Here is a 25,968-nt window from a genome sequence, read left to right on the forward strand (position 1 = left end):
AGCCTTCTCCACAGACTGTCACTGTCTCGTTTGGTGCATACTTTCCCCCAATTTACAACTTCTTGAAACCCACACAAGCAAAGTTCAATTCAAGGGTTTTTGAGAGTCAGTACGTATGCAAAATAACAGACTTTGGAATGCAAGGGGTGGCTTAGACTTTTCTCATTATTTTTTCATAACCATTTATATCAGGAGATAGTCTGGATTTCATGGCTAATATGTTGTAGTCATGTGAGGCTGGGAACAGAAGCTTTATGCTAGTGGAAGGGAAGGATATAAGGGAAGTCCTACAAGGCACTTCAGAGATTATATATCAGATGTCCTAAATGGTGTGCAACACTTCAGAGTTTAAAACAAGAATATTTTTTGAGCATGGAAACAGTTGATGCAGCCTTATCTTGATAGAGCGTGGATTTATTTTTCAGCTTGCCTTTTTTTTTTTTTTCAATGTGTCTGGAGGATCAGTGCTTCCCATGGAGCCCAGGGAAACACTGGATCATTGCAATTGCATTTTAAATGTCCTTTTTCAAAAACTTAGAGGATGAAACACACACATTTCATAGACTTTAAAAGTTAAAACCGTAATAAAATTATAATACCTGAATCACATAACCTTATTTTAAGCTAGGTAAGATGATAAATATTTAAATCCCATCTACCTTTAGTGGAAATTAATTTGCTAATGCAAGGGACTTCACGGCAATAAAAGAAGAAAAAAGCAATAATTGCATGTCCACAGGCCAAACAATTCAAAGACATTGGCTCTACTTAGAAGACATAAGAGCATTTTAAGCTCCATGAAACACTTCACATGATACAGAGAAATTTTATTTCAAGTTGGAAAAGGAAATATCCCCATATTTAAGGGCTCAAAATACTATTTTCTCCTTTCTCCCTAAAAATAAAGAGGCTAAAACCACGTTCATTTAGATTTCCACTTAGAGTGTTTCTTGACCTTAAATAAAAACAAAAGAAACTTTAAACAAAAACCCACCTGTAACTCAGGAATTGTTCTGATAATGGTTTGTATGTACCACACTATTGCAAGAATACTTACTTTCACGGCGTTTTACACAAGCTATGTAACTGTTTAAAATAAGCAGCATTCACTTTATTCAGCTGCCACAGATATATTAATATAACGCTTGTTTGAGAGCAGTTGTTAGATCAACACTAAAAATTTAAAAATCTTTCAATGATTGCATTTGGATAGCCAAAAGAAAACTGACATTCTTCTTAACAAACCCAGCCTAGAACTTCACATTGAAAGATGAATCTATGCTGAACTACCTTTCTACTTTGTTGAGAGATCAGCTGAAAATTAAGGTTGTCTATAGTTTTGCCCTTCCTAGCATAATAAGGAATGGGACATTAAAATCTAAATTACATGTGTTAAACTCGGTTCCTTAAGTCTCATAATAAAGAGATTTTTATATGTAATTGGATTTAAAATTTAACATTAAAATGAGCTATTTTAAAAAAAAAAAAAAACACAAACCAAAACACAAAAAATTCTAATATTTTCATTACACATGTAAGAAAATCAAGGTAAACATGAAAACAAGCTGATGCAATAAACTTAAAAGATCCAGATTTCAGAGACAGAAATTTTATGAAGAAAAAGTTGTGAAAAGTTAAAACTTGCCCAAATTGGAATTGTACATTAACATTTGTTGAGAATTTTCAAGTGTTGCATTTTCACTTATTTGAACAGAACAATCCTATTATCATGTCAAATATCAACGTTTAACCCGTAGAATCATGGAACAGTTTTGGTTGGAAGACACCTTCAAGATCATCAAGTCCAACCTTTGTCCTAGCTCTACCAACACCACTAAACCATGTCCTTAAGTACAACACCTACTCATTTCTTAAACACCTCCAGGGATGGTGACTCCACCACCTCCCTGGGCAGCCTGTTCCCATGCCTGACAACACTTTCAGTAAAGAGTTTCTTCCTAATATCCAGCCTGAACCTCCCCTGGTGCAGCTTAAGATCATTTCCCCTTGTTCTACCACTTGTTACCAGGGAGAACAGACCAACCCCCGCCTCGCTACAACTTCCTTTCAGGTAGCTGTAGAGAGCAATAAGATCTCCCTTCAGCCTTCTCTTCTCCAGGCTAAACAGCCTCAGATCCCCTACTGATAAGAAGAGTAGTAGTGGGAAATGAGATTGAGCTAACTTGTGCACCATAAACATTAAACCTTTACTCAACAGTTCATTGAATCTTCATATGATACTTCGAACATCAGAAAAATTCTACCTTTTGGAGATGCACAGTTGATCGGGAAGCCCACAGGCGAATTATGTTCAGGTGTTTGGATACCACATTGCTCAGCTGACTTCTCCATCACCAAAATTCACACTCAAAATAATAGGGCTGGTTTTATTCTGATTAGAATCAGCCTTAAAATAGCCACAGTATTTGGCATAGAGTGGTGTTAAGAGCAAGAAAACAGGAAAAAATGACACTAAATTAACAGGAATTAGAAGGACTACAGCTGTCTAACACATAATCAAGTAGAGACGTTTATATGTCTTTACAAAGCTAAATATTTTTTTAAGCAGCTATTTACAATACAATGTGTAAATAGGATACACAGGCGATAGTGAAGAACATCACATTTGTCCTCCCATGTGCATGACTGACAGTTCTCACAGGAAGCACTGTTTCGCAGTCTTCATGGGTGAGTGCTCTTAAGCAGGGATAAATGGGATATCCTACTGTAAATATTTTTGCTGGCAATATCTCCCAAGACAAATCCTATCATGAAAACAAATCATTTCCTAAACTATTATCAGAAACTAGTAGTTTTTGACACTTCCAAATTATTGTTACTCCCAGAGAAGACATAGAATATTAATTCAGCTCTTTGGATGACACGTAAAGGGAGAGTAATGACAAAAAAGTGCAAAACCTGAAAATATGCACAATGCTTTCCAGATCATGCCCAGCCAACCTTACCACTGTAATCTAAATAAGGTCTTTAGGCTCATACCTTGTTCCTCTGGGCAGACTGATTTCCTCATGTACCAAATCATTTCTCCTGTATTCTTATCCCATTACACAGAGTTATCCAATCCATTCTTCTCTTACCTATATATCCCACACTATGATATATTCCCAGTCAGCCAAAATTTATCTGAAATAAAATTAGAGTATTTCTCATAATACTCACTTTCTTTTTGTGTCAAATAGGTTCAGCATTTACCTGTGATCCTTTTTTTTTTTAATTACATCATGCATCACAGACACACAGGGGTGATTGGTATTGAATCACAATAGGATGAAGGAACACAACTTATTTTATGTTTGAAATACTATGTATTTTCAGGAGGTTACAAATGTCTCTCTTAAAAAGATAATTAAAATCAGTCTGGCAATTTTATTAGCAAGAGGAAACATGATTAAAGCCCCTACAACAATGAGACCTTCGTATGCTATGAAGCTGGAACCAAATTTTTCTCTGGTAACGAAAAATTTCTGCGGTTCGTTTTCGTATTCCGTAGGGTGGACTGATCTACTGGAATGTCATATTGCAACAAAAATTCAGAGATACATTAGTAAAATTTAAAAACTGATGCAGCATCTAGATTGGAAGAGACATCTGCAATGTTATTTCTTTTATCATATTCCTCAAGAAAAACAAAGCGCTCTTGATTATTCTACAGTTTTAATTGATATAAAATCACTATGTTAACCTCCAGAAGTTATTCAGGCAACAAGACTATACTGTCTTTATCTGACCAGTTGCCTAGAGAAAAAGTACTGTCCTACATTTGGGGGTTTCCTTTATGTTAAGTTCTTATTTATGATTTAATGTTTCTTTGATAATTAGACTAAAAATCATAGTATGCATATTATCTTTCCCTGCCTTCTGCTTACTCATATATGCTGTCCCTAAGCAACTACCTTCGTATTATTAAGACATCTTATGTTTTCTACAGCATCAAGACTACCAAAAAAACTGCTCTTCTCTCCAAAGTCTTAATGCTCGTTTGTTTGCTTTGATGTTTACCCTTGACCACATACAGCAAATATCCCACTGCCCTCTGTCTCCTTTTCCAAACCCCACTGACTCACAAATATTTCTAATTTTACCACTTAAATATTTCTCTTTGTGTCCATCCTCCAATTCATTTACTAGATCAGATAGCACACCAATTCCCTTTTATCTCTGCCCATTGATGATATGTTAATTAGAAATACGATATAGGAAAAGTATAATAACTTGCTAGGGGAGGGGGAGTTGCAGAACAGATATACTCAAGTAGGTAACATAAAACCACAAATTAGACAGGAATTTTAAATGGCCTAGATTAACAACAAAAAGGCAAATAGCTCCATATTTTTAATCTTATCTTTGTAAAATGGGAAAAGGGAAGAGGACTGTGCCTGGAATATTGTGTTCAGCTCTGTCTTCTGAATTACTAGAAGGATAAGATTTTTTCAGAGGGAAAGATTAAAACACATAAATACAGTTTGATAGGGACACTGGGGCTGGCTCTCTTCCCCTTACATCCAGCCATTTCCAGCAGTTTGGAAGGAGATGAGTGCCCCCAAGTCCTTGGGGAGGTAGGAATCTTGATCCAGGCAAGGAAGTAACTAGATGTAGCTCTGAATGGGGACGTTCCCCAGGATGCTAGGTTTCTGACAGACTATAGCATTCATGGTTATTTAGGCATGCACCCTCCTGACACAGGATTTCTTCTGCTGAAGGCACTGCAGATAGAGCACATCAGGCTGATTAGACCACAGCATTCAAGGCAAGTTATCATACTTGGCCACCTCTGGCTATGGCTGGGCAGCAGAATAACATTGTACAACATACCAGCTTGGCTGCCACAGCTCCCTTCTTAAAAAAGAGAAGAGGAACCTCATACCGCACCAAGTGCCACTGTGCAAAGACGCACATGGGAAAAGTCATGAGCACATCAGCCCTCTTACAGGACACAGACCCTGGTTCTTGCCTTTTCCTTTCTCTCCCTACACAGAGAGTCGTCATGATGCCTCTCACCACTAGGCACACACAGCCTCCAGAGCCACTCTAGCCCTGTTGTGTGAAGGTGTACCCACCAGACAGGCTTAACAACCCTGCCCAGAGTTCCTCCTCAGACCACCATGTCAAAAACATGGTTTGCAAAAGAGCTGCTTCTAGCAAAGGCCCCCCTTAAATATAGTTGCATAATTTTGGCTTAACATTCAGGTGTGGAAGGATATTTACGAAATAAGGGACATGTGAACAGTCCAGCCTTTCCAGAGAATCTGAGCTGGGATGTACTGGAACTGCTGAAAGTACAAACAACTTCTGGTGCAGGGGGCATGAACATCTTACAGGTGCAGGAGAAGAGACAGCCGCCATTAATGACGCAGTTTTAATTTCTTGAAGAAGATGGGTGTGAACATCTGTGAACGTGACTTGAACATGACTCGCAATGTGGCCAATCAGGTTGGACTATGGGCCATTATTTGCAATGAAGCCAATCAGTATTTATTGGGTGTGGTCAAGGGTTATAAATTGCACTGGAAACACAGAAATAAATGTTCACTTGTTAGATCACATTGATCGTGTCAGTGTCCTCACTCAGCTCCCACATTCAGGTAGGGAGGAAGAGTATGAGAAGTAACATACTGTGCTGTATGACCCTAAATGCCACCTAGGACAGACATGTCTTGGGTTTCCTGCACAGAGACACTTGAGAAGGACAAAACAAGACCAGCACAGGTTGCACTGAAGACATCTTAGCAAAAGTAAGGCAGCAGAGGGCCATCATCTCCCCATACATGGTATCCATGATTTCTCCCTTGTGACTCATAGGCGTTTGCAAGATGAGAGAGTAAAAATCTGTATCTATTCTAGACCTATTCTAAAAGCACCTGTTCTACCAGAATTCATACCATAGGTATGTGAAACTTAACCAGTGATCTTGGGCAAACAGGGGAGAAATGCAGAAAAATCACTTCATGCTTTGAGGCAGCAATCTTCATAAATAGAAGCAAGCAAGATCAAAACCCTTAAGGGATACATATAATACCTCTTAATGCCAGGAGAAGCCTCAGAAAATGTTGAATTTGGCACATTCGACTGAAAAATTTTTTTCTAAAACAAATTATGAAGTAGCTCATAATCTGCCTGCTAAGTGATTCAGGAAAAGCCAGCAAAGGTGGAGTTTTGTGTTCTTTCTGCTAATGAATATCCATTGCTATCTTCCTGTGACCACACTGGATTCAGTTCTTGTATCTTTGCTTACAATGGCTACAGCCTTCCCCACTAATAATTTCCACTGAAAGCATGTATAGAAGGTAATTTCAGAACATCTATGTATTGTCTTTAATCTTTCCAAAGAATACATTCCAGTGAGCACTGCTGAAGAGACTAGTCAGGCTTTACATCCTTGTTTCTGCTTAGATACTCAATCAGTATCATGGAAGCTTTAAGAACATTTCATTACAAAATCTACATGGAAGACATATTGTTAATGCTACACACAAGTTAAATCCCCAAATGACAAGCTGAACATCTGTGAAACACGAACAGAACAATCCACAAGCCCATTATTGCTGTATCTCCATCTTTTTGTACAAGGGCTTGACTTCAAAGAAGTCTGTCAGCTATCACTGTATACTATGTAAGACTGCACTGCAGTCTCAAAGGTCCATACAACCAAGACTTTGATTTGATAGTCTTTCTGTCATTTGGAAACATAACATCAGAGGACTATAAGTGAAGAGATAAACTGCCATAAGCAGCATATGCTTATAGCAAGAGGTTTAGCAAGAACAGTTCAGACCGTCTTTCTTTTTAGGGCTATCATTGGCTCTGCTCCAGACACTTCCATATGATTAATCATGTTAATTATGCAGGTTTTAAGGCTTTGAGGTAAACAATACAAAGGAAAGCTGATAAAGCTGAGAAACTAAAATAAACAATGTAAAGAAAAAAAAAGAGAAAAAAATATTGGTGTGAACTTAACAGTAGCCTTTGCCTGAAATATGCAGAAAAATAAGCGAGGAACAATGTTTTAGTTAAATCAACTACACTTCATGTCTAGTCCTCTATTTGTGAACTTCCATTTACACCTTTCAACCACAGCTTCAAAAACTGGAAATGTTTGGAAAAATATTGACCTGTTGTATGTGTTAAGTACACCTTGTCCCTTAAAAACCTGCTGATGAACGATCTTCAGAGGATCTTCCATTATTAAACAACAATTATTAATTATACAATTATTAAACAATAACTTGAACTATTCCTAGCTGCTCATCACATGCTCTCTTGTAGGTGCTAAGCAGCTGGTCAAAAGAAGCAATTGCTTTTAGATAAATAGGTTTACTCATGGGATCATGATATAAAGTTCTACTCAGTCTGAACCAAGACGTCCCATTTTCTCCTGGTGATGCAATGTCCATGAAAATGTACAGATGAGAAACTATGTTTAAACTGTATTTAACAACAAAGCAAAAATCTGGTATCACTACAGAACTCAAGATAAGATTGCGGGTGATCAAAGCAGGAATTTCTGAGGCTTTGTTTCTCCTAGGGTTCCACTGTGATCCCAACAGATTTATGCATCCTATCCACAGTATGCAAAACCAAAGTGGTCTGCCTTCCACTGACATTTGAGTTGCCAAAAACAAATTAGGATCACAAGTCTGTTTTATAGACCCTTTCTCCAGATTTTCCCCTTGGAGGATTCATTGTTTGCCTAAAGAAAAAAAAAAAAAAAAAAAAGGACAAAACCAAAACCAAACAGATTTAAGGTGAGAAGTTTAAAATCATACCTGAAAAACTCCATGAAAGAGAAGCCATAACCATGCTGTTCAGCAATTCCTGCACAAACAACGTTCGCGGATGCTCCAATCAATGTTCCATTACCTGCAGTTCAGAAAACAAATACCAGTTTATAGCTGTGCTCTGTTTCTTACTCTTCCTCTGTTTATTCTGTGCTAAAGCCCTAAGATGTACTAGTTAGAAAAGAAAAATCAATGTCTATTGTATAGGCTTGAAAAGAAACATACAAAAGTATCTCCGCGTCCTATAAATAGTTTCACACTTTGAAAGATAAGCCTGGTATCATTCTCTGAGTCTACATAAGCCAGAAAAATAGGAAAGGAACATAACACCAATCTAGCAGTTGTCAAAATGACACCAGAGACTTGCATTCAGACAAATTTGCTAATTTTTGGCTTTACGCACAAGAAGGTGTCATCAGATGAGCTGAAAACAAAGGTTGATATACTTTGAAGACACTAAGAAAAATGGATACCTTTTTTCCTTACACAAAGTAGACATTGACAAGTTACTGACTTCTTTATAGAGAGAGTAATTAATTACTAAGATTTTTTTTTTTAACAGAAATTTAAACAAAATAAGTGGAACAGTGGAGGGGAATGGACCCATTTCACATCTCTCTGCTAAGGCAAAAGGTTCACCACAGATACCAGGTTTACTTACCAAATCACAACGATTCTTTCATACATAAAGGAACATAAATTTATTCAGTAAACTTCACCAAATTACGTTATACAAGTCCCCTTAGGAGAGGAACATGTCAAAGGAAAATAATATGCCATGTTTATAATGTACATCTATCCTCTTGGAAGAACTACGTACTTTTCTTCTAAGCCTTTTCAGCAACTATTTTATTCCTGTGTTTTCTCTAAACTTTCAACAATCTGGCAATGTAGAAGTGTCAGGTATTCGGAGCTCGGAGAGACCGACCCATTTTCTATAGCTTTCCCATGAGTCATATCTCAGACTTAAGAAATGCTGTATACTTGACTTCCACAAAGCAGATGTCTTCAGCAAATGTTTCTGATCTAAGGCACGACTTGGAAAGTGACAGTGACTCCTACGTTCTGTTCCTTAACTGAAATTTTGAACAAAGGAGGTAACAATCTAGGAGAAATTTTTTTATACTATGGCAAGTCATCTCTTTTGCCATATATCACTACATTAACAATCCATTATTCTAAGCGCATAGCACATCTATTGGCGTATAGTTACTCTTCTCATTTTGGCCCTGTTAAACACAACTGCTCAGTGGACACTCTTCTTGTCTGACTTTGAAAGAAATAGATTAGAGGCAATTAATGCTCCAGTTAACTGTTTTGACTTAGTAAATGTTTCAGTAAATGGTTAACCTGAGATCATTTTACCAAAGAATAGTCAGAATAAAGGCAGAAGGATTATTCCCAAGTATTCACACAAGGTACCCATATGGCCTTCTGCACCTGAAAGTGCACACAAACTGATCAGACTTCTAAAAATATTCTTAAAATATAACAGAACACTCCTAAGGTCAACCAACACCCCCAAGTCCTTCTCCACAGGTCTACCGTCAGTCCGCTCATCGCCCAGCCTGTGCTTGTGCTTGGGATTGCCCTGATCCAAGTGCAGGACCTTGCACTTGGCCTTGTTGAATTTCATGAGGTTCACATGGACACCAAGGGCTATTTGTGACCTAGGCTTCTTATCATACACGCTGAATCACACACCTGCCCACATGCACTTCAGGTGTGGAGAGAAAAGATGACTACTTTTACTAGAGGACCAGAAACCTTTGAAAAACAACACTAGTCATTAGGAACTGCACATCCCCATTTCACTTGCCCTCTCTTTGCCTCAAAGCATCTTTTAGTTAATTTAATGCATGTTTAAAGATATGAAATAGAACTTGGAACATCAGCTTTCCTGGTAGGCTCTGGCATGAGAAAGCCAAGACAAAAAGCATGTGGCTTAATGCAAAAACAGAACAAAATGAATACAGCTGAAGTTATTAGAGGAGTCGAGCAGGAACATGTAACAAGTTTTCAATTCCAAAACTAATCAGTAGTCTACAGCCTCCAAACATTTCATAAGAGGTTTCTACTCCATGCGCAGTCCAATCAGATATCACCATCAGAATAATATTACTGTAAACAAGGAATATAGATCTGGCTTCAAACGAAAGAAAAAGGACTGAAACTGCACTTGTCCCTGGCTGTAACTAGATACAGTCGAGACCTCCAAACAGCACACACTCCCGTACACTGTACATGGGCTATAGTAATGCCTTCACATAATGAAGTATTACAGAAAGAGTTTCTGCTTCAGCAGTGAATTGATTTCCCCAAGTAGATTTCGCTTGAGAAGAAATTGTCACCTTAAATGCTGTCTGAAAGGAGCAGCATTTCTTTTTTATTTATTTGGAGCGTGCTTGCAGTTTAATTAGGTATTGGCTCAGCAAGCTTCAAAGAACTACACTGAAATTAACAACAGAGGCAAACTTTTGTTTCTCCTCCCAGGAACATCTGTCTCCACAGCAGAGGTTTAACTCAATAGTGAAACAGCAACCCTGTGACCTCTGAATCACGGAAAACCCAAGACTATGTTAATGTATCTGGAAACCTACACATGTTAAATTCATTCCAATTGATGCAAATGAAGAATAACTGTTTTCTAGGACTTAGCCCAATCTTGACTTCAACTTCACATCAATCTTAAGAATAATTAAGCTTAAAAAGCATAGCAAAGATTCTTACTCGCTTGTTTGTATGCTCAAAATGTAGTAACACACAGGTGAACTGTATCAAAGAATTACATTGTAATAACTAATTGTTTTGGTGACTCCTACTGTAACTTTTCTTGACTCCTACTGTAACTCATCCTTTATCACAAGGCCGATGGTTATTAAGAAACTGGATTCATTACAATGAATTAAATATTACATTTCTAATATCAATAGTATGTATAAGGTAAACCATACGTTTTATTCTGCATAGCTATTCTGCCTTTTATTCTTGGTAGACTACATGCATTATTGTCTATACTAACTAAGCTTAATAATTTGTGAGCATGAAATCAAGACCTTTTTCTTCATACAAAAAAGAAAAGTTCTCATTTTGAAGTGTGTTCATAGAAAGATACAGGCACGTCACTTAAAGAGCTACCGTCTCCTAGGCTACAAAGAAGAAAACAACAGAGGAAGCCTCGCAGAGCATACTCATTTTTCCATGTACCTGCTCTAGCTTCGCACAGTCACTGAAGAAGCACAGTAGAAGGTCTTCTACTGTTTCTGTCCAGAAAAGGTGACATAAAAGTATCTTTCTGATATTTCTCAAGGCAAATTACTTCTAATATCCCTAGGGAATGTGAAATCAACTCCAAGTATAAGAAAGTATTCAACAGTTTCAGTTAAGAATAAATCTATCAAGAAAGATCCAAAACATACACATTAAAACATGCCTTTGCATCTCCAGCTAACTTAGAGGTACGAGCAGGAAGATGTTGACATGTTTGATAAGCCTAATTTGACACCTGCAGTATCCACCAGCTCTGCTTCTACCAGCACCTTCTGCTTCCATTTGCAGCTGCTTCTTCTGAACCCAATGTTCAGCTATTAACCTCTGCTACATCACTCCTTCAGAGGCTGCCAAATTCAAACCCAGAACCTGCACACCACCCATAATACACATCCCTTGGGCCCAAACAGCCTCTCCCTCAGTAAACAGTTTGCCCGGGTGACCACAACCTGCAATGCACTGCAAATCAATGCTGGGAGAGCTGATTAAGCTTACTAAAGGAACGGGCTGGGAAATCAGGGTGAAATCATAAGAAGAAAAGGGAGAGAGTTTGCATCAATAACAAATTTCCTCTCGCTTTAAGCATCGTTCTCAGCTGTTGATTTTTACTTGTCAGCAGCACATCTATTTTATTTAAATACCGTTAGCTCTCAGGAGTCCCTTTGGTGTTGCCCCCTCAAGAACAAGCCTAACCCTTGGGTTGGATGCATTAATATGTATGCCTGGAGAATCATCTCAAACTGCCCGGCAGGATTAGTGTTCATTACTCAAAGAACTGGGAAATCAAAGGGAAGGGATTATCACTAATAAAGCTATTTGGCCTAGCATGAGCAGCCTTCATAAAGAGTAACTTCCTCTAATATAAAGCAGAGAGTACCTTGTACAACAGCAAGCTTAAAAGTGGGTTGCTTACAGAAAAGTCTTGCTTTGTTGTGAGCACTACAGATCACCTCCCGTTCCCATGTTCTGATGGTGGATAACAAGCTACACCCGTGCTTAACCAACAGTATTTCTGTATTTTCTCTTCCCTGCGTCTCTGGCTAGCTAATGCAGAAGCAAGAAGACTACGCTGTTTTCATGTCAACACAAGCCCTGAAAACAGCTTTTCCCCGTCTTTGGACAGACATCTGTGACAGGCCTAGTTTTACACAGGCACAGCTGTTTGCATTGCTTGGTCCCAGGCAAGGGTTCTCACTCTGAAACAAGGAGTTTGCTATGGAGTCAAGAATAATTTTAGGGTGAGGATTCTCAGCCCTGCTTTTTGCTGTAATCAAACCATCCCATTACGGTGTCAAAGAAAAATTTGTTGAAGGAAGCCAGCTCCCTGCTTCCTGTCCATTTTCAAAAGAAAACTCTGTCTAGTTTCCCATACACTTTACATTGTTAAATAAAGCTAGACTGACGTGTGTGCTTTCTTTTCCATGGCGTATTCCATTTGTCTACTTAATACACAAACAGGGCTTATGTAACAAATCTGGCGGCAGAATTGAACAGTTATGGTTTTGATTAGCCTTACAGGAGACAGCCTTCCTAGTTTTCAGAAATTTTCTGTTTCACACAAAACTAATCCAGATTTGCCTCATTAAACAAAACTATTTATATTGATCTGTTAAATGTCTACAAGTTTTTAATATCTTTTAATATTTTTTATGCTTAAAAATTAACAAGCCCTGGATAATCAAACTTTGTAGTCAATAAAGAGCTACAGAATCAAGGCCAATTAAATCAGTAACAGTCTCTAAAATAACAAGGAACCTCAAGTCAAAGGCAATAAGGGGAGAAGGCATGCATGAACTCATTCAACATTGTTATATGTTCTAGATTGCAGTCTTATGATACCAACATTTTTTAATTTTACTGATTTGGAAACATTTTGAATGGGATGTTTCTGCACAAATGCATACACATGAACTTTACAGGAAAAAAACAAAACAAAACAAAACAAAAAACCCCAGAAAAATAAAAGAATGTGAATCAAAGTTTTGAGTTAACTTATCCAAAAGTTCATTGGACTGCATTCAGTCCAACATTTAATCAGATGAACTTCACCATCTTTTATCATCACTACTTTACGACCAGCAGGACAGTTACTGTAATTATTGCACTATTCAATGCTCCTCATTTCTTCCTTTTTGCTAGGAGACGGAAAAGTGAAATTTAAATTTGTCACTTTTTTAATGGAAGTATGATGTAAATAAGGCAGGTTGATGAACATCCTGCATTTGTTATTTTAATGACATAAAGAAATCCATGAACTTCTTTCAAATCCAGGCATCTGAAGAAGAAACATAAAACCTGAGATGATCACTAAAGTCACCTCTCTCCTCGAAGTCAACTTACTCAGTACAAGGGTGAAATAAACTAAAGGAGGATAATGTCAGCAGAGTACTCTGAGATGACATCCTCTCATGCCTTGAAACACATATTCAAGTAGGTTCCATTTAAAGCTTTTCGTGCTGCACACAAGCCCTGGTTTGCACATTTTTTATCTCTAATCTTTAGATTCAGAGGCTAAAACTGTGGCAGCTTGATTTCACAGCTTCTCCATACATGGCAGTATTAGGGACCAAATATTGAAAAATAGTTCCGTGTATAGACACCTGGCATAAAAGTACACTGTTGAATATTACAAAAAAAAAAAAAAAATTGTCCCTCCATTAAGTTGTTTTAGAATATCCAGCTGCTTTAAATTCAGATTGACTTTAATCAAATTGACTTTTGATTGGAGCCTACCTGTCATGCTTTGGTTTAGGTATGCTAACCACAACTGTGCTGGACATATTTATTAATATACATATAAATAATATCTAGGGCATGATTAGAAATTTCTTTAACATCATACAGAGTGTCTGATTCATCAATATAAATCAATATTAATATTGAAGACTGAGATTTTGTTTCCTCTTCTCTGCTGCACCACTCAAGAAAAGGGGGTATTGTCTGGAAAGTGTTTGCAGAGGAGGGAAAGTAGATAGTCCAGTATTGTCTTCTGTGCTTATGCGCTTTGAAGCTTGCAATAGCTTCCCTGTATGTTCTGTCTGATAGTCCAAGTGCTGCCTTCTGACAATATACTTCTTGTGCTGACAGCTATGCAAAAGCTGTATTCTTGTCCTGTAGCAACTCACCAATGCAACATAATGAGTTTGTATATTCTGTATAATTTTGAAAAGAGAAGGAGCCAAGGCTTCTAGAAATAATCTTCTGTAATTTATGATAAGCAAATGCACAACACAAGTAAATAAAATCAAACAAAACTCTACATATGCTTTGTAGGAGTCTCTAATGTCATCTCTGATCATTACCCTATCTCTAATTTGCAGAACATTATAGCATGCAGTTATTTTACACAGATTGAAAACCATTAATGCAAGCATTTAAAATTAATGTAATGCAAACATTATAATCAAGTGATCTTGATGTTTGGTATAAATTCTTTTTCTAAATCAATGTAAAATAGAATAGAATTCTACATATTACACATAGCTCTCTTCCTTTCCATTTTAAAATCTGAGATTTACCATCCAAACTATAAATCCTCATCCGTACAGCTGAAATGGCATCCTTTACTCCATATACTTCATATTTCACCCTTAATAATATACGTACATCTGTATATGATTGTTCACCAAGGTAACTTTTTTCAAGCTTAGAAACACGTCCTTCCTGAGAAAAATTGACTAGGTTCAATATGTGATTTTTTTCCGTATTAATTCAGTGTCCTAAAGCCAAGCAGGTCTCTGATACTGCCTTAACACAAAGGTATGTCTGTCACATGTACACAGTCAGAGTTAGCTGTTTTTACATTTTACATTCGCAACTTTCTTCTGTATATCTTCCATGCCACAAAGGATTATCTTTGGTAATCTTAAAGATCAGAGAATCTCCTTTAGCTGCAGGGACTTTGGTAATGAGCCTGGCTTTCACACCAATGGCTTTACAGAGCTGCTGGGCTTTGAGAACTTCACACTGAAAAAGCATGAAAATGGCCCAGAGTCCATTGAATGTCATGACAGAGCTAAGGAAAACAGCAGCTGGATTTTTATAGAAGGTTACATATTCTGGCTGTTCCAGAAGACAGCAAGAGGACAATTTGGGCCCTCAAATGTCGATGGAAAGAAAAGATTCCTTGTGCTTACTTCTGATGATGCTGTTCTTCATGCCACAACAAAACCCAAAACTTTCAGTTAACACCTGAATGAGTTCTTCTTTAAGAACAAGCAAGTAGTATTGTCATTTAATGGATTAATGGACAGCAATCACAGTTTAAGTCCATGTTACTCATTTCTACCGTTGCAAACACCGTAAAAACAATGCAAATTATACTCAGAAAGTAAATTAGATAGTAGTGTAAGACATGCAATATACCTACTGTATTTTTCTTCTAGATCTGTACAATTTAGAGACATAATACTGCTAAAGACTGCAATGAGGTCTTTAAAGAAAAAATGTGAGATATTTTCTGAATTTCCTTATTGGTTTTGCCTGCCTTTCAAAGTCTAGAATAACAATACCCTTTTCCTTTTGAAAGATCCAAAGTCACTCTCGTTCCCTACAATACCACCCTTTGATTTGGATTATGAGTTTTATACCCACAGAAAAAATTCTTATCTAAATCAGGGCTGTCTCATCCACAAGACATAAAACTGAGCCCCAGGATTTCCCGTTACTAAAAGACTTGTTTTAAAACAATAGGAACTTTCAATATCAGTGTCCTCATTAAAACAAAGCTCAGGTAGGTATATTCTCTCCACTAAAAAAAATTTCCCACGGTTTCAATTACGTATTGTATATACTAAGTTCAAAACCAAAGCTGAATAGTGGTCTTCTTAAATAACTGCTATATTTCTACAACGTACATTTGATTCTTGATAGACTTTTTGAATCTTTCAAATTGAAAAGTGTTACACAAATTTGATCTATCGTAACTATAAAAGAACTTCAAAGGATCTACAGTTGTATTATAATCATATTCTTCATTATAAATTTTTATACAGTTTATGTTTTTTCAAAGGCTATTACTCTTCCCTCACATTGCAACAAAGAAGGTTGGTTTAGGAATATAAACAATATTTCTAGGTTTATAACTTCAGTGTGTCTGAAGCTTTAGAACTAGTTTAGAATTTTATTGAGCAAAATCAGCAGGAATAATAAATCAGTGATACTCCACTGGCCAAGGTCCCATCTGCATCAGGGACCTAAGGAGGGTTGCCAAGAGACAGAATAGCTATAGCACAGGATCACTGAGAGAAATCGCACTGTTTAGCTACACTGTGGGTTGCACTTCTTTAATAGCTGCAATTAGCACAATGTCCTGTGGATAATGGATTTTATTCACACCTGGGTTTTGACCCTGTAAGGTTAGAAGAAAAGTATCAGCAGCCCCCTCCTCCTACCTCCTTTCTTGAACTAGATCCTACAACCGACATTGTGTGGCCAGAGTAAAGCAGCTGTATGCATAATAGAGATTTCCTCTTTCTGCAGAATTGTGAAAATTATAACTTTCAAGTGTTGTCCTCCAGGAAAACGTACCGAGAAGAAAAAAAGTGAAAAACTATACGCTGTAGGAAGTAACCCCTTTGGACCATAGCAGTAGTCACTGTAGCAAAGAAATATTTTTTGCACTTTTGTGCACTGACAACTGAGAACTGAGAAGGTAAAAAGACTTTCAAATACAAATGTAATCTTTTTTTTCCCCTCTTCCTTTTTTTCTTCTTTTTCAAAAACATGCTTTTTATAAATCATGAAAAAAATAAAGAGATAAAACCACAAGTAAATGCCAGGTCATTAAATGTGAAATGTACAAAAAACCTTCAAATAATATCTCAGCTATAACTTATTCAGCTAAGTAAAGAATGTAGTTCTACACAATTGAATAGTCTTAACAGGTGGATTTCTGACTGTGCAGTTTCTCAAATTGAGTTGAATCCATACTTCATGTTATTTAAAAACTCATGAGCCAGTAGAAGCAACACAAATAAAGATCCTCTTGTTCTGAAATTGCTGTAGTTATCAATTTTTATTTGTCCTCCAAAATTTCAGAACACCATTCCCTAGACACTATTGAAAAGTTTACATACAACTCAGTCTCGAGAGGTACCATAATTCCATCCTGTACTAGAATAAGAAGCATTAATGAATAAAGCTTTATTCACTGTCCTCTTGTGTAAAAGAAGTAAGGATGCAGATTTGTCAGAACACCACAGAAAACAAGTGAAGTTACTTCCTTGTTTGTTTCCTTTAGTTCCTTTTAAATTTCCCATTTTCTTTCTCTTCATGATCAAAACATAATTGAAATACTGGCAAATAGCACATAAAAAACCTTGTGAGCAATACAATTTTTCCAGTTACTTAGCCATTCTGACCATTAATGCCCAGACACATGTGAATTAATAAGGCGATTAAGCATTCAGAAAACTTGAGAAACCAAAAGGCCCCAAGGTCTGAATTCACTTGACCTGCCTTTGAGCACCCCTCTCAGCTACTGAAGCTCTGCGCAAGAAGGGCTCCAATGTGCTCTGCAGAGAGCATCTGGCAATTTCTGTGGATGAATAAACATTTGCCTCCCAGATATGCTGGTATCCCTACCACCAAACAGGGAGCCTGGAGCAAACAGACTTCTAACTTATAACTTAAGTTCTTAAAGATAGCTGGGACAAATTTCCAGAACCAGATTCCCTGAAAAATTGCCACGTTTATTTCTTAACCGTGTAAGGTTGACCTGACCCGAGCAAGACAACATCTGCCAGAAAAGAACTGGCAAACTCCAAGGAAGACCCAAAGATTTCAAAATTGTGACCAGGAACTACTCATGGCTATCACTGTCCTTGGCTTCCATATTAAGAGACAGGATTTTTCACCCCTTCGCACCTTCAGAGACACCTTTTACAGAGCAAGGAGCATCTATGCAATATTCAGTTACTCCTTATGCCTGAATCCAATGCCATGAAAGACAGAAATTTAACAGCAGCAGCTTTCTTTTTTGAGACACTGCTGAAGATCACAACAATGTGGCAGTTAAACTGGCAAAGGTCTCTTCATCTTGCTTGAGACTGACTCAATCCATCTTTCATTTCCAGGACAACAGCTAAAGCAATAAAGGAAAATTACTGTCTTTTCTCATCATATCACCTTCCAAATCCTTAGCTGCCTGTGCACTTTGTGACAGTAGCAAAAAGCAATTGCACCCACTGGAAATTTTTCAGGACAAAATGTTGCATGGCATCTTCCAAGACAGGCACAGATGCTGATGCTCCCTTCAGACACAAAAGCATACAGAAGTGTTTGCCGTGAACCCCAGAAATACTATCAAATTACCAGAATTGAATCTCTGCATTACATAATAAACAACTAACCCTAAAATATGTAGTTATATTATTTCATCAGACTCTTCTATAAAATGTCTTGTTTACCAAGTTCCTTTCATTGCATAAGCAGTGATAAGATCCAACCTTTTGCCTTAAGCACCAGGCAGCAATGGTATAATTTTTATCTACCCCTTCCACAATAGGATTAGCCTACCTTGAGGATTCCTTCACACCACTTCAGTGCTGATAAGACTTCTCCTTTGGGAACAATTTTTAAAGGCCATACACACTTTCTTCTTTTAAGCCGCTTTCCCTGCATTATTGGGCGCCCTAACAATAAGCCTCTGTCCATTAGCTTTTTGTTTCGACATGGGAAAGTCAGAAACATATTAGTTTTCAGGCTGACACTCCTATGAGACCTTTGTCAATATAAGTCACCATATGCTCAGCTTTATCCTAATAGAGCACAGTCTGGAGAGTTTAAGATTTTGCTAATAATGATAAAGATCTAAATTTTTATCCCAATATTTCTATGGAGCCTATCTGAATACCTGGGCACTTGCTATGGATCTCTAGTGCCTTTAATTTAAATAATTCCCATGGTACTATTTATATTTTACTTTTGTCTCATAAAGCATACACACAGAAGTCTCTGTTAAAATCACGGCAGCCCTTCAACAAATCAAATTAAAGGAATTTGGGTTAAGATGATAACTGATACTTTAAGGAAATCATCTGAGACTTGAAAAGGCTCCAAGGCTGGTGAAGTGCCTCCCACTCAGAACATGTCAGTGTAATCTGGCCAATTTTATATTCCTTATGCTTCTTTTTTTTTAATCTGAAAGTTTAATGAAATCAGACATTAGGAAATTGTGAAGAAAGATTATGCTCTTTATGGCAAACATCTGTATAAAGATATGCTGCTTATTCAAATTACTGACATAGATTAAAGACACAATATAATGGTGAGTGCAAAAAGATATTCCTCAAATTAATAACTGTTGTTAGGTATCAATTGTCCCGCCTTTGCAACATGCTCTTAAAATTCAATCTGTAAATTATATCATTATAATCTTTGTTAGTTATTAAGATCACTTGTACTAGCAGTCATTTAGCTAAATATAAACAAACCAGAACTTATATTACACATGAAACCGGTTTTAGTTTTAATCCATATAGTCAAGGTGGGGCATGGAGGGGAGAAGAGGTGGATCCGTGGCGGAACACGATTTTAATCATTTTAATGTTGTTTAACCTACCTACCTAGATATTTAGGGATCAAAACACAGCCTAATATAATGTAATTAGCACTAAAATTCTCAGTAGTAAAAAAATAATGTTAACTTTATTTCTCATTAAAAACTTACACATTTTAATTGCACTTAGTACACTTGCTATTTGGAAATGTGTTCTAACACCTTCTCAAGCCATTCACAGAATGTAAAAAAAAAAAAGTAATCAAGTATAAATATTAATTTCAGAACTACCAGATGTCTATTCTCCTTTATTGTTACAACAAACAGAGAGGAAATACTGAGCCTAAAATACATACATGGTACGTTTTCTAACTGAAAATAAAAGTAATGAAACCATCTGCTGTTTTGTGCTAATGCACCGACAATACAAGAAATCCCAGTTAACACCAAGATGGGCACTAGGAGAACGGATATCAGCTTTCATTATTGAAGGTACATTTCCCAAAGACTTCAAAAAGACTTTCCTTAGAGTGTGGAGTGCCAAATAGGTCAGCAAATGGATACTCAAACCGTTCCTGTAAGCCAGCCAGAAAACCTCCTAGTGACTTCAGTACACTTCGAATCATGCCTTTAGATCTCAGCTATTGTACATTTTCTGTGTCTTTTCAATGAGCAATTATGGGTCTCTGTTCTGAAAGCTAAATGTGTCTTTGTATTTTTCCTCACAAAATATCAGAATCCTACGAGCACCATCTGGACTGCTTCTTTGTGCATCTGTACTTTATGCAGATATGGTCTTCAAACACGGACTGCAAAAATCCCATTGTAACAGCAAACAGTGACTGGGATCCTTATACAGGAGTCCTTTGAAGTCAAAAGGAGCTGGATCAGGCCCTCCTTATGCTTTGCATAATAAAATCATTGAATCTATTGAATCTATTGTGCCATAATTTCATAGCTATTACCTTATGTCAGCTTTCTCACATAAACTCTTACCTCCAAGGCACGCACCCATGGCCAACGAGAAGATTAATGGTTTCATAGGCAAGTTAACATCAGGATCTTTACTCAGGTTGAGTAGCACAGGAATCTATGGTTTAAGAAGAAAAGATAGAGAGATTCAGGAGACGTTATCCAACCATCAGCACAATATAAATACAGTTCATTTAAACAAGCAACTTAAACCACCAGCAAATCCAAAGAATAACTTGTGGGGTTTTTCTTTTTTTTTTTCTAATTAACATCTTTGCATCATATTCTTGATCTGTGCTCATTTTTCCTCACTGACTGTACCAGTCCCACAAGCCAAAGAGAAGGTATCGGCAACTTTAGGCCAAGCCCGACAAAGGTACTGCTAACAAAACTTTTAAGGTTGTAAGTGTCTTCCATTACATCCTCCCAGTTCAACAGGGAACTGACAGTGACTATAAATCAATTTCCCCTTTTTTCCTGAAACTTGACAGATAGACCTATATCTGCTCGTCCTTCTGGAAGAGATGTAAGAGATGGCCAGACCTTCAGAATCACGATGGCTGTAGATCATGTATCAGTAACTAAAAAATTCCTGAATCCTTGTTATAATCAAAAGTATCTGATTTGTTAGGGAAAAATTAAGATCAATGTGGCAGACTTCCGAATTTATAAGTAGAGCTGTTTTACTTTTAATTCTAACACTATATTTATCAAAAAATGTAGATTTAGTTCACTGGGAAATATTTGCAAGTTTTATGAATTTCATTTAATCACTTTAGTAAACAAAATAAAATAAAACAACCCCCCTGAAAAGTTAAATGAGATTTGTAGGGAGACATAATAGACTTCATTAGGCAATTGGTGTAGAGCTGAAAATACAGCAGGCATGCTTCCGAGTAGCACCAGATCTCAGTCAGTAACACCCTTCAAAGCAAAAGAACTTTCACTTTAGTTGGGAAAAGCTGGTTTGAGTTCAATTTAATTGTGTAACCACTTGGTTTGAAAGAAAGTTGTAATCAGTGCCTGTAGAGAAAAGGTGATTAGCAGGGTGGGGCAGGGGTGGGGGGTGGAGGGGTGTTGGTGGTGGTAATGTAATTAACCTGTTTTTAATGTGTGTAGAGGTTTATGGGACCAAAAGGGAGAGAGAAAGAATAAGCAAACATGGAAGAGCAAGAGATCAAAATAACTGTGAAAATAACTGTTATATGCCTTAAAATTAATGCTTTCTCAGAGTCCAGGATTTTCAGTAGTGAACAGAGTTATGACTTTTAATCCTCCAATTTGTCATTTGAATATGACTCAAGGGGTATGATCTCAGAGATAAAACAACTTCTTCCTGAAAAATGTTTTCACTTTGATGGCTGAGTGATGGTCACCTTTACTGACTGTGTGTTCTTCTGGTATGGAGAAATATACAGGCTTTATGAAGAATTACAACCCTTTCTCCACCTCCCAGTGGTGTTAATCATCCCTCTTAAATCCTCTAATTGAATAATCTAGGTAAGTTAATGTCTAAACAATTAGTCTTGAATTGTACATTACCTGATGTCTATCTCTATTTTAAGGCCTAAAGAAGAGTTAGCAGGCCCAACATCTTGTCTGTTTCTTAACACGAAACAGTCATGAAAGATTTTGTTTCTCCCCACAAACTGTGTTTCTCTCAAACCGTCACTGCTAGAACACGATATGCAATTCAAACTGCAGTTATATTTATTTCAAAACAATGTTGTGTTTCAACATAAAACAAAATTGAAACACAAATACTGAAATCATGGATAAGCCATCTTGCTCAACCTAGATAAAACATTTTTTCCTACTATATAATTTTGACTAGAGAACCAAAACCAATTATTAGTTACTCAGAATTATTTGCAAGTACCCTGACATACTACAGTAACTCACTTGTTGCAGGATACAATCCTGAACCATGCAGACTAGGAACATCTTTTAAAATTACACTCCACCTTGTGTATGCCCTGCCTAGCTCGGTGGAGGCAGTCAGGCTGAGGAGATTAAAATGATAATCCTATTTTCCTGCTGTTGAGGACACTCCTGAAGTTGTTGCTAGCCATCTCCTAAGTGCAGAGCAAGCAGTGCCATTGCCACACCCCATGGGTGAGAATTGTGCAGAGCCCTACGGCTCTCCAGGAGCCCCCTCCCTAATTACAGCACTACGAAGGACAGGGCAAGCGACAAGCAAAACAGAGATCCCAGACTGAAAGTCCACGAGGTAATTCTCTGCTAGGTATTTGTGGCCACATAATGCTCCCATCAGAAAATTCGGTTCTCTGTTTAGTGGAGCTCAGCATCAGAAGCTCTCAGTGTCCTGTAAATTTCTATTGATTGAAGTCACAGAAATCCCCTAGGAGAAAGTTACTGAACAAAAGTTTTGACTCACCGCGTCTTCTTTTAAACACAAAGATACATTGCAATGTATCAAGAGAAGGCACAATTGTGTAATGTGCTTGAATCTCCATTTCTTAATTTTTTTAACTGAACAAAGTATTTTAGGAGTCCAAATATGCATTTGATGCCATTGGTTTTATTGTTCTCTCCTTGGCATAACATTGCTTTTTTTCCACTTAAAAATACTGTGAATTCTTTTTAAAAGGCTTCATAATAATTAATCATCTATGTTAAGAATATTATCAGTGATGTCATGCTCCTAAGTGCATTAACAGGCAGTAGGGCTAGATCAGGCATCTCTGCTCCTGTAAATGTCTGATTTTGTGGCAAAGCATAAACTTTGAGACACGCCTCAGCAACACGAGTTTGTGTACAATTAAATTTGAATGTTTCCCCTATTTAAAGGAATTTATCTCTACCAAATAATAACAGATATAAGTCATAAAAGGAAAGGAAGTCTTACACCTGCTTGAAGTTAGATTTAACACGCATATATCCTTCGTAAATAAGAGCTATTTCTAACAAGGAATGCTGCACCGTTAAGTTCCAGTTTTGAATAACCAGATGAAAGATGAATGTAAAACATTCAGACACATTTCTGATGTTTCAGACAGAAATATTTAGTTAATCCATACTGTATGCCAATTTTTTGCAACCATTATGGATTATCCTGTGTGGCAACTGCATGCCACAGAGTCTCCAAAAGTCACTAACATCTAATTCTTTTCATCTAAAAGTAGGCGCAATGCAAAAATATTGTTCTAATTTCCATCCCAAGAACTTTCCTGCTCCAAAAAAGATGAAGAATTAAGAAACTTCAGCAGCAGCAAGAACTCTTGAAAAGATGTTGCAAAGCAATTAAAGCCAACGGACTTTTCTCATTGCTTTAGCGTTTGTGTTTTAAACAGATACGGATCATTCACAGGGTCAGTTACAAAGGAACCTGCCTCTCTGTTTTCCCCCAGAATCACCTTTAACATTTTTTGTCATATTCATTCATGCTATTAAGTGTTAGGCAACATTTTTGCACTATCAATATCTCAAACCTCAGATTCATCTACCATTATAATTAACCTGAGCATTAAAAACAGAAATGAAAAATATAAAAAAGTTAGAAGGAAACTTCTCACTGTAGTTTTCAACGTTTTTGAAAAACTGAATTGGTTCCACAACTGTTTCTCATTCAAGCTGTAGGCATTTACAATAGCATCAAAAGCACTCCGAGCTAGGATACTTTGCAAACTGGGATATAGTTGGCTGTAATACATATTGTACAAATATCTTTGTCATAGTGATTTAGCTTATTTGGAATGCAGATTTTTTTCATAGTTTGACAAAGTGCTGCCCCTCAACAGAGAAAAAAGCAAACGCTAAAGCCTATGAAGCCTCATGTTTCCTTCATTATTCCCTCTTCAGATTATATAAAAAGCACATTTATCAATATTAGAAGAAGAAAAATAATGTTTTATCAGGAAAATAGCTTTCATTTCTTATACCCTGTATTTCAACAGTCTTACCAGGATAAATCTCTGTTTGACTAGTTTCTTGAGAACTTGCTAATTTTGATGGGAAGTTCCATATTGAAGCACCCCATATTGCTGCTTGATTGGCAGGGTTTAGATAAAATGAGTGATGTAGTTCAATAGAGCAAAGCCAAATCCTCCTCACCCACTCATTGTAAGACTCTCTGCCTCCAAGTATTAAAACAGAAAAACATAATTTTAAGAAATAATGATTGAACCTGGAAAAAGGAGTGTCCTCAAAGACTTGGTACAGAAGGGAGGTAGCCATTAATCTTGATACTATATAGCTTGTTATGTGTATTGTATATATAGGATGTAAGCTAATGCACAAAGAACAACACTACCGTCTGCAGATGTTGGCACATTTGTCCATAACTATCCTAATCAAAATCAATCCTTGTTAAGAAAATGTTTGTTTATATCATATACTGTAGAAGTACATAGAATACGTTACAAATATAAAAAGAATAAAAATGGAAATGTATGTATTTTCATTTCCACATTGTTTTTAATCTTAAATCAGTATTGCAAGCTTTTAAAGATGGAATGGGATTTTATTACTCTTATAAACTCTCCAACTTCCCTAGAAAATATCTATTAACAATTAATAATATTAGAAATTAATTCAGACTCAAAAAATATGATTCTGCAGGGCAGTGCATTTCTTCTCATCCCTCTCAACTCTCTAACATGCTGAAAATTTAAGCCAGATGAAACAATCTAAAAGAAAAGAAGCTAAATTTTTACTTTAAATGAAGTCTTTGAAAAAGAGAAAACTGAGAGATTTTAGACCAAAATTACGTACACCAATTACTACTAAGCTAAATTTCACAAAATATTGTTAGTTTTCTCATAACAATCCTTGCATTTATATTGTGGTAGGCAGTCCCGTTTTGTTAAAAAAGACTGATGGTGATGTTTGCACATCTCAGTTCCACTGTCTACTTGACAGAGGGGGTCTACTTGACACCTCTCAAGCCTTATTCCCTCCAGTCCTGTTTGTACAAAAGTGGAATGAAGAGTCTTGAATAATTTGCTTTCACATTTACTTTGATACATAGACTGCTTTCTTTGTCAGCAAAACCATGATCAAAGAGTTAACATTTTCGCACCTTGCTGTCACAGCCTGTTTTCCAAGACTTCAAGTTACCAAAGAACTAGTTGAATCAAGACCTTTGTCCTATTCACCTATTCTTACAACAAAACCTTTTCATGAGCATGGCATTCCACCAGTCAAGGAGAGAAGGAAGACCTCTTTTGAACCTATGACGGCCTTCTTCTGAAACACAAACATAAATGATGATTTAGCTTTACTAGCTGGACCCTGGATATGAGGAGAGGAGACCAAAGAGGAGGGGCCCTTGTCCTGCTCTATCAGTAAGCATCTCCTCCTGCTATGGCTGGAGACTCAGGAGAGAGCGAAGCCCTCTCAGCTACTTCTGCTTCCCAAAGATAACACTTGTACAAGTAATCACACACCGCCATTGTGCAAGAAGAGTCA

At 37.0% G+C, this 25,968-nt stretch overlaps 1 protein-coding gene across 1 annotated transcript in view; it reads right to left on the reverse strand.

The window, feature by feature from the left end:
• The window catches only part of OCA2 (OCA2 melanosomal transmembrane protein), a 177,199-nt gene that overhangs the window by 34,651 nt on the left and 116,580 nt on the right, over positions 1 to 25,968 (reverse strand). The window contains exons 21-22 of the mRNA XM_086482209.1: positions 20,563 to 20,656; positions 7,785 to 7,878 (exon numbers count right to left, since the gene is read on the reverse strand). Of these exons, the coding sequence (XP_086338335.1) occupies positions 7,785 to 7,878; positions 20,563 to 20,656 (188 nt within the window). The remainder of the gene's footprint in view (positions 1 to 7,784; positions 7,879 to 20,562; positions 20,657 to 25,968) is intronic.

This window comes from Leptosomus discolor, chromosome 1, assembly GCF_034619465.1.
Source record: "Leptosomus discolor isolate bLepDis1 chromosome 1, bLepDis1.hap2, whole genome shotgun sequence".
Taxonomy (NCBI): domain Eukaryota; kingdom Metazoa; phylum Chordata; class Aves; order Leptosomiformes; family Leptosomidae; genus Leptosomus; species Leptosomus discolor.